The sequence below is a fragment of the Phodopus roborovskii genome, unplaced genomic scaffold (genome assembly GCF_943737965.1).
Source record: "Phodopus roborovskii unplaced genomic scaffold, PHOROB, whole genome shotgun sequence".
NCBI classification, from domain to species: Eukaryota; Metazoa; Chordata; class Mammalia; order Rodentia; family Cricetidae; genus Phodopus; species Phodopus roborovskii.
Window position 1 is genome coordinate 35,410,469 of NW_026126480.1, and position 14,990 is coordinate 35,425,458.

Here is a 14,990-nt window from a genome sequence, read left to right on the forward strand (position 1 = left end):
CTGGTAGGTTGCAAAATCATGAACTGTATTTGGCAGAGGATGTAGGAAAAAAATTCCCAGTACACTGCACAGAAGGGACATCAGTAGATCAGTAGTGTGAGAAAGTTAACTGGGTTGGGGGTAATTTGGTGGTAGAGTGTGTGGGCAAAACGCTGCATCGTGAAACATATTTCTGTGGGTCACTGAAACTGTATGGAGCTATTGTGCCCCCATCTTTCATTTCTCAGGCAAGCCTGTGCAGACATAGGCTGTTTGGCTGAAGACAAGAAGACAGTGACAATGAAAGAAAGAAATCTACAAGCGTCTATAAGGTTCCAGTGGTTCCAGTGAAACTTGAGTCTGGCCCATCCCAGCTCCTGGCCTTACATTTCAGGGTAAGTAAGCTACATGTCCAGGAGAAACAACTCTCCCAGGGCCCCATCACAGGTTCAATCACCAGGACTAAACAATGGCAAAAACAAGCAAACAGACAAAGCCTCTTTCAGTTCCTTTAGGAGTTTATGTCTTGTAATGTAAATAATTTTATAGAAACTAACAAATCTCTGGGTGTGGTGTAGCTCACCTTTAATCCCAGCACTTGGGAGGCAGAGGCAGATGGATCATGAGACCATGTCTTGTAAAATCAGAAAGGAACAACACAGTGTTTAGACACATCTAATCATGCACCCAGGTGTACGTACTGCATTCCTGCGCTTCAGAAGGTTTTCTGGGATTTCCTATTCACAACTTTCTCCAAGCTAAATGCTTTTGTGGTTTTCACTCACAGTTACACCACAACCCCCACCCCTGGTTGGTTTGGTTTGGCTTGAGGTTTTGGGGACAGGGCTTCTCTGTAGCACAGGATAGCCTAGAATTTGTGATCTACTGCTTGAGCTCTGCAGTTTTGGAGCTACGGGCACATGCATGTGCTTTATTCGCTGGTTTTCTCCTGTGGTGGGTGCCAAGGATAACACAGGGCCTTATGGGTGTTTAGGAAGGGTTCTAACCACTGAGCCACAATCCCAGCTCCTGCTTACACTTATTGAGAGGCAGAGTCTTGGGTGCTGGGGATGTAGTTCAGTTGTAATGTGCTTTTGCCATCCATGCGTGAAGCCCTCGGTTCTGCACCACCACTGCAAAGGCCAGATAGGGTAATGTCCTTCAGTAATCCTAGCACTTGGGAGATAGAAGCAAAGAGTTTGAGGCCAATCTGGACTACATAAAACCATGCCTCGAATAAAATAAAACAAAACAAAATAACAAAACAAAACAAAATCGTGAGTAGCTGGGACTTGGGGCACACCTCCCATCAGGCTACACGTTTCTCCGGTTAACAGTAGCATCTGTGTTGCAGCCTTCCAGACCAGTGACTTTCCAGGACCAGTCTCTGTTCTTGCTTTCTTGTCGGCTCCACCCGTGAAAAGTAACTGTCTATCAAATCATCAACAAATTCTAATTGGTCATTTCTACCTAAGGCCCTAGAACGTCCCACTCCTTTCCTCGAGAACAGAAACAAATAATAGGGCGCTGTGTCAGGAGATTGGCCAATGGAAGGACAGTGTAACGACACCAGCCCACCAATGGGAAGCTGATATTCCTGCCTGTCCAACTGCCTCTCTGGAGTACTCTCGCGCACTTGCAGTTTGACACCTCCTTTCTATGGTGGGAAGGTCCCTTAAAAGCTACTCAAAGGATGCAGGATGGCAGGCTACAACTCCCTCTATCTCTCCTGGGCCTCCCCGACTCCTCTCCTCCTTGGAGTGGATGGGAGGAGAGGCTTTTCCAGGCAAAAATATATATAAAGACATGCATTCCAGGGTTTCTGCTTCCTTTTTTTATTTTTATGGGATAATAATCTTTTAAAAATTCTTTCTTTTAATGTTTTAAAATTTCAAGTATTTTGACAATTTGAACACCCCCCCCCTTCGAAGCTTTGTCGCTGAAGAGAAACGTCAGCCTCTATCTACCCTGCCCTCCCATCTTAGTCCCAGAGAGGTGAGGCCTGTGACAAGTCTGAGAGAGAAACACAACACTGAACTGGGTGTGTATCTGCAGAGGCAATGGTGGGGTAGAGCTGGAAAACTATATATATATATTCACTAGGGTGAAGGAAAAGAGGAATTTGGTTGTGGAATTTTCCCTTTACTTTTTTTCCCTTTTCTCTCCCTCTCTCCTCTCTTCTCTCTCCTCTCTCTGCATGTGGTGTGTATGTGGCCTGTGGTGTGGTGTGTGTGGTGTGTGTGTGTCCAAAAGATTGAACCCAGGCCCTCACACATGCCAGGCAAGTGCCCATTTGTTTTTTTTTTTTTTTTGTTTGTTTGTTTTTTTTTCTTTTTGTTTTGTTTTTTTTTTATTTTAAGATTTATTTGCCAATCATGGTGGTACAGGCCTTTAATCCCAGCACTGGGAGATCTCTGTAATTTTGAGGCCAGCCAGGTCTGTGTACCAAGTTCCATAACAGCCAAGCTACATAAACCCTGTCTGAAAAAAAAAAAATTATGTATTTGGGTGTGTGTTGCTTGCATGTACATGCAGTGCCCAAGGAGGCCAGAGTAGGTCCCTTGTAACTGGAGTTACAAATGGTTGTGAGCCACCATGTGGTTGCTGGGAATCAAATCCAGGTCCTCTGCAACAGCAGTCAGTGTCCTTAACCACTGAACGAGCTATCTTTCCAGCCATCTGTTTTTGTTTTGGGACAGGGTCTTGCTATGAAGCCCATGATGCTCTCCAACTTGTGAATCTTCCCGAGTTCTGGGATTGCTGCTCTGTTCTACCAAGAAAGCTAAAATGTGATGAGTTCTGGGAGTACACACCAGCTCCTGGGTTATAGGAAATAGTCTGAACTGGGCTTCAAGCAGTAGGATGTGCTGATGTACCTTAACCCCAGCATCGAGGAGATGGATGTGGAGTACAAGGAGTTCAAGATCAATCTGGGCTACAGAACAATTCCAGGGGTAGCCTGAGGTACATGAGACCCCATCTCAAAGGAACAAACACACAAGGTGTCCAGTTACCCTGGATAAATATGTGAAAGTACAGTAAAGGCCAGGAGTAGTGGCACAGGATGATCAGGAGTTTAAAGCCAGCCTGGCCTACGTGGCAAGACCCTTTCTTAGACAAAACAAAAAGTACACTAAGGGTCCAAAAGAAATGAAAATACAGGCGTGTCTGGTGACTTACAATGATTACAGAAGGGTGGGGCTCATGGGCCACTGTATCTTTTGCAGTGACAGTAGTTGGGTGCCTGAAGAGTATTTTTTTCATGGCCATATTTTCTCTCCTGCAGACAGGCATGGCTCTGCTTTTCCTGCTGGGGTGTGCCTTCTTCCCACTGTGCTTTGCTGGCCTCTGTTGGGGGCTGCAGAACCAAACCAACTTGCAGATGGAGAAGCAAGAGGCTGTTTTGGTGGCATCAAAGTAAGATGGGAAGGTGGGCTATCTTTCCTGATAGACCTAACAAAGCATCAAGAGCTGCTGGAGTGGACTCAGAGGAAGATGCAGGGGAATGTGGGTGCAGTTGGGTTCATGAAATCTTTTTTGCAAGAGTCTCTGAGGTTCAGGCTCCTCATTTGGAAACATGTTTAATAATAATGACAATTTCTTTTTTCCACGGAGACATATGTAAATTATGGGATGTGTGTCTAAGGGCCACGGTCTCTGAGGAGGTGCAGGGGTAGGACTCACAGTACAACCAGGACAGGGAGCAGAAGTGGCCTGGCTCCAACAAGGCATCACAGAGCCAGCATGTAAGCCCAAGCCAGAGCCTGTGTGAGCCAGGCAGGTGCTCTGCCACCCAACTACATCTTTTTCCCTGAGATGTAGCAACTGATTATATGAAATCAGCTAATAGTCATGTGTGTGTGTGTGTGTGTGTGTGTGTGTGTGTGTGTTTTAAGAGTTGTTTACACTTAGTCAGAGGGGATGCACGTGCCATAGCTTGCAGGAGTTGGTTCTCCCCTTCTTCCATGTGGGTTCCAGGGATTAATCCTCATCATCAGATTTGGCAGCAAGCACCTTTACCTGTTAGGCCATCTGGCTGGACTGAAATGAGTTGCTCTTGAACTGACAACTCAGACTACAACTTTAGGAGAAACTATCTTCTCCTAGAAACACTGTACTGGGTAAAAATGTTGGTGGGATGGTTGGGCACTCAGGGTTATAATATAAATGTGAGCAATGCCAGGGCATAGCTAGGACGGGGGTCTGCAGAAAGCAATGCTTGGATTTTTTTTTTTAAACTGCTGGATATAGACTCCAGAGCCTCTGAAGTGTTAGACAACCACTGGGCTGTGTCTCCTGTCCCCAAGGTGTCTGTGTAAATTCCTAGCAGACAGAACAAATCAGAAGCACAAACTCCAAAGCCCCCTGTCTCACCCCTGTTTTGATACCAGGTCATCATCCCAACTTAGTGCCTTTTGTACTTTTGTTCATTTTTGTTTTGTTGTGTGTGTGTGTGTATGTGTGTTTTGAGGTAGAGTCTTGCGCTGTAGCCCAGGCTATCTTGTAACTTTTTTTTTAGGTTTGTTTTTCATTCTGTTGCTCTTGGTGAGCTTCCTGTCTCAGCCTTCTGAGTACTGGGATTACAGGCCAATTCCTCTATACTAGTAGCTCAGGCTAAGGTAGGTCCACCCCTCTCCTGACCAGATCTCCTTATGTAGCCCTGGCTAGCCTGAGGCCCCCAGGAATCTGCCTGCCTCTGAAACCTGGGCATCATTGTCTCTGGCTCCTCCTAGAGTAAAGCAAACACACACCGGAAATCCTACTTTACTAGTGCACATAGCTATGTTATCCTGGCAAGTTTTATTTTTTAAGTTCTAAGCTTTGGTTTTTCCTTCTCCAACCCTAGAAGATCAAGGGCACATTGACATAAATCTCCTTATTCTGTACCCAGAGTGTATTAAGACCCAACAGGGGTGGGCCCCTTTCTCTTAGCTTTCCAGGTTCCCAACACTGACTCCAACGCCTGTCTGTGCCAAGACTTCCTTCAGCCATCATCACAAACTGTCACTAGAGGGCAGCACAAAATAGCAAATCAGTCCCTTCCTCTAGGGAGCACGGGGAGTAGGCTGTAGGCTTGAAGGGTCAGTTGTCAGTAGAAATTTTTGAGGCTTTCTCAGGGCCAGCCAGAAACCCAAACTACAGTGTTAGGGTGTCAGGCTATACCAGTTTGAAGGACAGTGGGGTTTGGGAAAGGTGAGGCCCCAAGAGGGCCATGTGAGAGTGAGGAGCAGCCGTGTGCTAAGCTTACCTACCCTGGTCAAAACCCTGGCTGTGCTTCCCCTTAGATTAAACGAGGGAGTTGAACCAAGCAACCCCCAGGGTCTTCCTCACTCACAAGCAAGGCTGTTCTGAGAAGAGGCAGAGGAAAGGGAGCCAAGGCAATAGAAGGGAATCTAGGAGGCCATGCAGCCTGAGGAAGGGGGCCAACTTCCATGCAGCCACCTGGGTTTTCAAAGCAACATCCTCATTTCTTCAGGCCCACTCGCCTCCCTTTCTCCCCAGGCTGGCACTTCCTCTGTAGCCCAAGCTGCCTTCCACACATTACCCTCCTGCTTCAGCCCTCCTGAGTGTCAGACTGCCAGGACTACAATAGGCCACTGTGCCTTTTACCCCAGTACTAGTGATCAAGCCAGTCCTGTGAGCTCTCTTCCCCCTTAGCTCCATTCCTATCCTTTCTTAACTTTCTGATCCTGGGGATATTGGCTCCCACCTCAGGACCATCTCCTACCCTCTAGATAGAGATAGTGGATGAGCATAGATGCCCAGAGCTGTCCCAACAGTGACACAAGGACACAAGGCAAGCAAGGTGGAGTGCATGGGAGGGGCTGGTGCGCGCTAGCCTCCACTCCTTCTGACTGGTAAAGGGGCCTCTGGATCGAGGACACTGTGAGATGGTTTTGTTCCCATCCATGCCTTCAGTGTTCCTTCAGGGAAAGCAAGAGGAACCACCCGCTCAGGCTGCCTTCCCCAGGGAATCTTCCTAGCTGGAGTGGGCACCCCTAAGCTGAGATCCTTGCAGGCCACTGAGGGACACACATTAATGTTTATAAGCATTGGCAGAAGGAAATGCCAGGCATTTTCAAAGTGCTGATGGGAGAGGGGGCTCAGTAGTCCCTGCCAGCTGAAGGAGCCAGGGCTACCTCTTTCCCAAGAGAAGAGCCACCCCTCCCTTAGCCCTCGTCCCCAGCAGCCCCCCCCCCCCGCGCTGCAGCTGCTGTCTCTTTAAGGGCCTCCCCCTCCCTTTTCCCCTGTCCCCCCCCCCATCTCTGTCGCAGCCGCTGCTGTGGCTCAGAGCTGCATGGGAGACAAAGCTGCTGCAGGTCCGGTTTCTTGGTGTCTGGTTGGTGCCATCATTTCCCTCCCCCTCTCCCACCCTTCCCAACCTGGTGGCTTCCCCTCCCCCTCCCCCTCCTCACAGAGGGGGCAGGGGGCTGGGCACCAACTCTATAATGCCATGTGCAGTGTCTGCACAGGGCATCGGGGCTGTGGCAGCAGCAAGAGGAGGCGGTGGTGGCCTGTGGTGGCGGGAGAACAGTGTTGACTGGTGACCACTTGCCCAGCTGCTCCTCGGCTTGCCGCGGTCCTTCCCTCCCTCCCTTTTTTCAGGGCTGGCTCTACCCGTCCCCCACCCCGCCTCCTTGGGCCCTCCCAGCCTCTCCACGTAAACCCCCCCCCACCTGCCGCGGTTCTCCCTCCCCTCCCCCAACTGCATCCTCCTCCTCCTGTCCCCTCTCCTTCTTGGTCCTCTCACCAAGTCCTCCGTTGGTCGGTCGTCTCTTCCCGTCCCTCTCACCGGCATTCTCCCACCCCCTCTCTACTCTGCCTAGCTAGCTGTCTCTGTGTCCCCAGTATCATTGAAGTCCCTTTCTTCCTTGCCCTGGACTGGCCCCCTGGTCCATCCTGTCCCCGCCCTGGCCCCTTTGTGCCTCCCCTTCCCTCTTTCTCTCTCCTCCTCTGGCTTGGCATCCCTTCTCCACCTCTAACTCCCTCAGTTTGGCCTTCTTGTCCTTCCTGGCCCCTGCGGTCTCCCTGTCTGGGTCCAAGTCACCATGCTCACCCCAATGGTGGCTGGGGGGGTGGTGTTCCCCGGACTCTTCCTCCTATCCAAGAACACGCTCCAGAGGCTGCCCCAGCTGCGCTGGGAGGAGGCCGACGCAGTCATTGTCTCCGCCAGGTAAATGGCATGCCTTCCCTGAGTTCAGCCCCCTCTCCCCAACAAGCTCCATGGGAAAGGGACCCCAGCACCTCCCTGGGCTCTGTAGCAGTGGGGAGGTTTATATGCAAGCTTCCTTCCCTCCTGGACCAAACCTTCCCTGGAGACCTCATTGAAACCTAGCCATCTGGTCTACTATTCAGCTTGATCCCGCTTTCCCTTGTCACCCTCCCACCCTCTAAAGCAGGCCACTGTGCGACTAAACAGCCCCACAAGATACCAGGGAACAAGTCAAGGGGCAAGACCATGTTTTTCAGGGCTGGTGTTTGTGGGTCAAGGTACAGAGAAGTAGATGGTGAAACTTGTACATCACTAGAATAGGGCCATCAGGAAGAGGGTCAAGGAAATAGTGCGAAAGTGGCAGGGGACCTTGGGTCACTGTGGGGCCAGTTTCTGTAGGTACGAGCAGCATAGTGACTGGGTGGCCAAGTGGTGCAGGAGCAACTGGGGACTGCTTTGGCCCTCATGGGTCCCTTCCCTCCTTCCCCAGGGAGAGACCTCACTGTCAGCCATTCCCAGCACTGGCTCACTCCAGAATGATCTCCCTGGCATCCTGGGGGAAAGGAGACTCAACTGTCACAAACTAAGAATGAAGAAGGCTAGGAGAGGCGGGAACTGAGGGATTGCAGCTAAGCATGGCTTAGCTAAAAGCGATAGTGGGAAAGCATGGTTGGGAGGAAGCTGCTGAGGAGTGGCCCTGAGCAGTACAGGATCCAAAGCACAGTGGTTGTAGTAGCAAGAAGAGACATGGAGGCACACACCTTATTTTCACTCCTTCCTCTGTCTCCCTAGGCTGGTGTCCTCTGTCCAAGCCATCATGGCCTCCACAGCTGGCTACATCGTCTCCACTTCCTGCAAGCACATCATTGACGACCAGTAAGTGCCTCATGACCATCTCTGCCCAGGCTCCAGCAGTGGATGTGTGCAACCCAGGATCCCCCAGATCTGTAGTGGTCCCTGAACTTGGGCCCAAGCAAGCTCATGTGGTTATGGCAACTCAATACCAGGGATAAATTTATCCCACCCTGTCCTAAAGGTCAGAAGCAAGGAAGCAGAGGTAGGCATCAAAGAAACGCCTCAAAGCAGTTTCCGGTCAGCTTCCTGGCCTCTGGTCATCAGTTCTGAATGTCAACCAGCTCTTGCATACCTCAGACTCTATTTCTATCCAGTACCTGATAGAGCACCTGCTTACCATGCCAGGCTCACCTCTCAACTCCATCTGGAATCCAGGTGTCTAGCCTCAGCTCTTTGTCCAGGGAGAAGAGGAAGAGATGACACAAACAAGGCCACCAAGGGTCAGGCAGTGGGGGCTGGGGGTAAAGAGGCCAAAATTTGGCACTGGCAGCTACTGCAGTGTTTGGTGCTTGCCAAAAGAGGCCCAGGCCTGAGGGGTGGGGAGGATGAAGGGGAAAGCACTGGCTCTGTCCGTGGTGCTGATCAGCACAATTTTCAGCCGGCCGAGGGCTGCTGCCAGGATATTCCTCACTCAGCTGCTGGCTCTACTGCCCTTCTGTGGTGTCCTTTGAGTCTCAGGGGACATTGTGTGGGTGACCCTGGTCTCCATCTGCCTTCTGGTGTCTATTTGTCTCTTCTTTTCCAGTAAGTGAGTTCTCTCCTCCTAGGACCTAGAGTGAGGTCACATCCTTCTCCAGAAGGGATTCTGCATGGAGGAATTGAGTGTGTTAAGTGCCTAGGACGGTTCTTGGCTCAGGGGTTTAACTCTTAGGCTCCTTCCCCATGACTTGACTCCCCCTTGCCCTCTCCCAACCCCTTCCCCAGCCAGAGGGTCCAAAAGGAGCCTGCGTGCTAGGCATTTCCTCCTCACCTATTCTTACCTAGAGGCCACCTTTTGGTTCTTGCATTCCCAACCCTTAGTCCAGTCTTGACCCTGTTCCCCCTTTAATCCTCGTAGGTGGGAGGGTCAGGGCTAATCCAGGGGCAACAGCTGTTCTTGTTTCTGAGCACCTAATTGCTGACAGAGTAGAGATCTGACATCTCACTTAGCCCAGGGGCCTGGGCCCCTCTAATTCCCCTACAGCCCAGAGTCCTATGGGTACCATTCCTCCACCACATCCTAGGCAGACTCTGAGGATTGTTAGGTCCTGTCTGTATTTCTGCTCTCTGTCTCTAGCCAGTGCCTCTCCCCTATCCTTCCCTCTTTGACTCCAGACCATATTCCCCTACACTGTTGCAGCATGGGTCCCTTTGAGAGTGGGCTGCTTCACCCCTTTCAGGCCAGCAAGCCTGAGTAAGCTGATGCTGTCTTTGTACTCACCCCCTCCCCAGATGGCCGATACCCCCAGCTCTCCCTCCTCCCCTTGCCAACACCCACACTTGGTATATGGTAGCTAGCTGGGTTGGCTTTTGCTCTGCTGCTTCTGGGCCTTTCTATCCCCCACCCCCACCCCAGGCCTTGAGGACTCCTGGACTTGAGAAAGCTTCTGTGCTGACTCAAGAGAAAAAGCGCAGCGTTGCGTATTCTTGTGCTTCCCGTATTTGTTTACTCCAAAGTCTGTAGAACTTTCTCTGTTCTTGGCATCTTTGCTCAACATTCTCTCTTTACTGCTGGCCGTACCTGAACTAACAATAGATGCACCATCTCGGCGCAAAGGCGAGCTGCAATGACAGCCCCTCTGCTCGACTAGGGCCTGGCTCCAACCCCTCTCTAACCTTCTTGAGACAGTGGGGCTGATGGCAAGGACTTCTGTGGTTGTTCCTTGGCCGCATTACTTAGCCTCTCCATGACATAGGGTTTCACGGGAAGTGAACAAGTTGCTGCTGTGTAAAGACTTAAGTGCCGGCATCAAGCCTGGTTTGTGATAAGCTGCCATCTCCACTGGTGCTGGGCCCCAGGGTCTCAACAGTGCTTGGAGGCTCCTCATTGTGCCTAACTGGGGTTTTCTTTGTACCTCTCCGCAGCTCATTTCCATCATTGCTCACTATCTGCAGAGTTCTGGTCTCCTCTCTCTACAACACTGCAGAGGCAGGGATGGATGGAGGGGTGGATGCAGGGAGAGGTAGAGATACTTAGGAGGGACAGACTGGTAGGTTGTGAGGTCTGCCTGGCTTGAATCCAGCCCCAAACCTCAGAAGCTGTGAGACAGCCTGGCCTTGAGTGGTTCCTCACACACCATCCTTCAATTCCGGCATCTGAAACTCAAGACTCCAGGTTGTTATAAGAGCCCCTTGGGACCTAACTCCCATCCTGCTCCCGGGCTGCTCCTGCCCACCTCTCCTCCCTTCTCTCTCCCCTCCCCACAGGCACTGGCTGTCCTCGGCCTACACGCAGTTTGCAGTCCCTTACTTCATCTATGACATCTATGCCATGTTCCTCTGCCACTGGCACAAGCACCAGGTTAAAGGGCACGGAGGGGAAGACGGGACGCCCAGAGCCCTGGGCAGCACCTGGGCCGTGGTGCGTGGCTACCTGCACAAGGAGTTCCTCATGGTGCTCCACCATGCCGCCATGGTGCTGGTGTGCTTCCCACTCTCGGTGGTGAGTCCTCCTTCCCGGAGTCAGGAGGGCTAGGGGTAGGTGTGAACAGCGGCTGCTCCCCGGCATGCCAGCACTGCAGTGTGGAGGTCCCAGGGAGTAGGACTTGGAGTGGGTTTCCTGAGCAGCATTCTACCCAGGGATTCAAGAGGTACAAGTCAGTCTGAGGTGTCAGAGCATTGGCTACATGTCTGTGTGCCTGTCCTTTCCCTGTGGTACAAGGCAGGATTATGAAAGAGGCAGTAATGTGCTGAGTACTCAGACCCAAGCCAAGTGTTTCTCTGGGTAGAGAATGTGGCTCAGCTGGTAGTGTTCCCCTAACACATGTGAAGCCCTGAATTTAATCCCCAGCACTTTGTAAGGCCAGGATGGAAGCACATTTGTAATCCTAGTGCTTGAGAGTGGAGGCAAGAAAATAAGAAGTTTATAACAACCTCTGTTATACAGTGGGTTTGAAGCCAGCCTGGGGTACCTGAGACTCTTGACTTAAAAAAGAAAAAGCCAGGTGATAGTGGTGTACACCTTAAATCCCAGCACTGGGGAGGCAGAGGGAGGTGGTCTACACAGAGAAACTCTGTCTTGAAAAACAAAAAGGAGAAGGTTTGGGGGGTTTGAGAATAGGACCGGGGAGATGGCTCCGTTGATGCAGTGATGATGAGTCTTGAAAAGCTGGGCTGGGTGGCATGTGCTTAATCCCAGCTCTGGGGAAGTTAAAGGAGAATCCCTGGGGCTTTAATTCCCCCTCCCCTCCTGCACTAGGGAAGCAGAGCAGGCAGATCTCTGTGAGTTCCAGGACAGTCTGGTGCACAAAGTGAGTTCCGGGAAAGCCTGGTCTACAAAGCTACACAGAGAAACCCTGTCTTGAAAAACAAAAACAAAAACAAACAAACAAAAAACCCCAAAACAATAAGATTGAGAGCAAATAAGGAAATTGACCCTGGCCTTTATATACATATACTGCACATGTGCATCCACATAAGAACAGAGAGAGAGAGAGGAGAAGGAGAGAGGAGAGAGAGAGGAGAGCACTAAGCATTTCTGAAGGTGATGGGAGAGAGGCATGAAGGAAGGCACAGGTTCTCAGGCTCTTGCCTTTCCCCTCAGGTGTGGCGACAGGGCAAGGGAGATTTCTTTCTAGGCTGTATGTTGATGGCTGAGGTCAGCACGCCCTTCGTCTGCCTGGGCAAGATACTCATCCAGGTGAGAGTGATGGAGGGCCTAAGGGCATGTGGGGTGGGCACATCTGGGGGCTTTTGGGAATTTTTAAAGACCATGTAACCTTTCAGCATGGGGGTGTGTGCCTACCACACTGACACTGGAAGGCTGAGGCAGGAAGATCATGAATTTGAGACTAGCCTGGGCTGCCTCAAAAAGCAAGACTTTAAAGCTGGGCACTGGTGGTGCATGCCTTTAATCCTAGCACTTGGGAGATAGCCAGGACTGTTTATATAGAGAAACCCTGTCTCGAAAACCAAAATAATAATAATAATAATAATAATAATAATAATAATAATAATAATAGCAGCAGCACTGAGCAGCTGCAGTGTCAGGTGGGGGAGAAGCCATAGGCGGGGCGCAGGGGAGGTGTGGGAACCTGCGAGTAGAGGGGCCTCTCCCTCCCCTCCCATGCTGCTCTGTCCACAGTACAAACAGCAGCACACGTTGCTGCACAAGGTGAACGGCGCCCTGATGCTGCTCAGCTTCCTGTGCTGCCGGGTGCTGCTCTTCCCCTACCTGTACTGGGCCTACGGGCGCCACGCCGGCCTGCCCCTGCTCTCAGTGCCCCTGGCCATCCCGGCCCACGTCAACCTGGGCGCCGCGCTGCTGCTAGCACCCCAGCTCTACTGGTTCTTCCTCATTTGCCGCGGGGCCTGCCGCCTCTTCCGACCCCGAGGTTCCCCACCACCCTCTCCTTGTCAGACTCAGGACTGAGGATGGGGCCTGGGAACCCCCTACCCCAGCCCCTGTGGAGACAGGGCTTTGGGGCCAATGGGTGGGGGGTGAGAGCCCAGAGTCCCTTGCCTTGACAGCCCCAAGACAGAAGGACTCAGAACAGGGAGGAGCTAAATACCCTCAGGAGCTGAGGTCGGAGGATTGGAAGGCAGGAAGAGAGGGGACCGGGATAAAGAGGCTCTTCCGGCCTCTGTGCCCACAAAATGAAAGGAAGAGGGAGTGTCAGACAGTGTGCTGAGGTCTGGAGAGCTGGGCTCAGTGGGATCAAGGAGTCAAGGGACCTGAGGGTGGCCCCGCTGCCAAGGACATCCCAGCTCCGCTGCTGCAAATCCCTCTCTGCTACCCACACCTGGGAGAGAGAAGACACCCTAACTCACCCCAAGTGGGCCACCAGGGGTGAGGGGACCCCCACAGCTCCTTCCTGTGGAGACCAACCTGAGGAAACTTATTTATTTATTCGCCTATCTCTAATGTGTTGGGGTGTGGGGAGGGAGGTGATTGCTCCCCTACAACCTTCCCAGCGCTGAGCGACCCTGGGGGCAGGCAAGGGCACCAGTCCCTTCCGTTAGGCTGCACATTTCGCCCTTGGGCCCTGGCTTGTCCCTGGTGCTACAGACCTCTCATGGCTTCCTCCAATCTGGGGTCACTGACCCTGGGAGGTGCTTTTACAGACCGCTAATAAAGACGATCTTCGTGAACGCCAGCAAGATCCTCGGGTCCAGTTTTTGGGGCTTGGGAAGGGAAGAGGATGACTACATAGAGGGCCAATGAGCAGTGAGAAAGGAAGGAGGCGATGGGGGTGGGGTGTGGATGGCCACACAGAGGGTCGCAGGGCAGCCTGGGAGGAAGAGGAGGTGTGAGTGGCCGGCCCCACAGTGGCCACTGCTCAGCCAGGAAGGAAGGAGGCTCCGCCTTTATTTCTCAACAGAAGACCTGGTAGGTAGGTATGTAGCACACCGCAGGGTCCAGGGCTCCTGGCCAGCTCCTTAGGCTCCTTTTTGGAAGCTCCTAAGGAGTGTGGAGATTAAATGGGGGAGGGCTCATAGGAGACTTGAGACCTCTGGAAGGGGTAGGGCAGAACATGGGGACAGAACTCACACGTGTGTGCAGAACTGGAAAAGGAAGAGGAAGAAAGCCACTGCCAACGTGGCCACCATGATGTGCTGGAAGAGCCCGGGGCCGGAACCTGCCAGACAAGAGCACATTACTTCCAGGTCCCGCTAAGAGGGAGGCCCCTTGATCAAGCTGGTTCATACCTGTCTTAACAAAGGCCACAGGTTTCTCTCCAATAAACTGGGCCACAGCAAAAAGACTAGCTTGGTCTGAGTCTGGGTAGTCAAAGAAGTCAGGCCTGTCTACAAAGAGCTGGGAGGTGGCTCCTGGTGTCGAGGCCTTAATGTCATCTCTTCTGGGTGCTAGGAACAAAACAAAGTCTGTGACAAGAGCTGCACAGACCCACTGTGCCCACCCCCAGAGGTTAGGCAAACTCAGGGCCCTGGGCTGGCTGAGCTCCTATCAGAAGCCCACCATGTCTGAGACAGGGACACCAATGCAGAGTCAAAGGGCAAGGCCGGCCAAAGCGCCTTGGCTCAAGGCTCTAATTCTATCACTTGGGAAGCAAAGGCAAAAAAGACTGCTGGGAGTCAGCTTGGGCTGTGTAGTGAGCTCCAGGGCAGCCTGGGCTACAGAGTGAAGCTTTGTCTGAAAACAATACAATAAAATGAAATGGAAGGCAGAGAGGGGAGGGGATGGAAACAAAGGAGAAGAAAGGGAGCGAGGGGAGAGGAAGGGTGAAGGGAAGGGAACAGGAGGGGAGAAAGGCCTGAGGCTGGGCTGACCTCCTGGTCACAGCCAAGCTTTCTCCTTATTCTCAAGCCTCCTTTACTCCTACCATCCCTGAGCCCTAGCTTCCTACCTGTGTCTACAGTCCCCAAATTAGCCATCCACAGCCACACCCATACGGGCACCCACTGCCACAGCTTCATAACCCTGACACTACTAGGAGTACGTGGGATTCTATGACATCATAGGCCAGAGCCATTCCGGTAGACTGACTGTGGGGTGCTTCCAGTCCCTGATGCGGAAGAGCCCACTGAACCTCATCCTCAGGACCACACCGACAGCAACAGTAAGAGTGGTGGAGGTCTGGGGGCATGGCTCAGGGGGAGAAAGCTTTTGCTCAGCATACACAAGGCCTTGGGTTCAGTCAATTGGTCACCAGTGTCCCAGAACATATCTGGGACTATGCAGTGATGCATTTGTGCAGCAGCTATATTTGGGAGGCGAAGTGGGCTACACAGCTCCAGTTGTCCTTTGGATCAACCACAACTGTTATTTATTGAATACTTACTA

General features: G+C 52.0%; 2 protein-coding genes across 3 annotated transcripts; one reads left to right on the forward strand and one right to left on the reverse strand.

The window, feature by feature from the left end:
* Positions 1-1,945: 1,945 nt before the first annotated feature.
* Positions 1,946-12,902, forward strand: Tlcd3b (TLC domain containing 3B). Of its 2 annotated transcripts, XM_051192987.1 has the most exons (6): positions 1,946-2,020; positions 3,266-3,396; positions 7,985-8,068; positions 10,454-10,688; positions 11,790-11,885; positions 12,330-12,902. In XM_051192987.1, exons 2-6 carry the CDS (start codon positions 3,272-3,274, stop codon positions 12,615-12,617), a joined length of 828 nt encoding a protein of 275 aa, XP_051048944.1. In that variant the 5' UTR covers positions 1,946-2,020; positions 3,266-3,271; the 3' UTR covers positions 12,618-12,902. The 2 variants fall into 2 exon arrangements, with proteins under 2 accessions (XP_051048944.1, XP_051048943.1); XM_051192986.1 differs by lacking the exons at positions 1,946-2,020; positions 3,266-3,396 and adding an exon at positions 6,820-7,153.
* Positions 12,903-13,586: 684 nt separating this feature from the next.
* On the reverse strand, positions 13,587-14,698 carry CUNH16orf92 (chromosome unknown C16orf92 homolog). The gene is made up of 4 exons (XM_051192051.1): positions 14,554-14,698; positions 13,895-14,053; positions 13,737-13,824; positions 13,587-13,646 (listed from the first exon to the last, which is right to left on the reverse strand). Exons 1-4 carry the CDS (start codon positions 14,621-14,623, stop codon positions 13,625-13,627), a joined length of 339 nt encoding a protein of 112 aa, XP_051048008.1. The 5' UTR covers positions 14,624-14,698; the 3' UTR covers positions 13,587-13,624.
* Between the last annotated feature and the right edge of the window lie 292 nt (positions 14,699-14,990).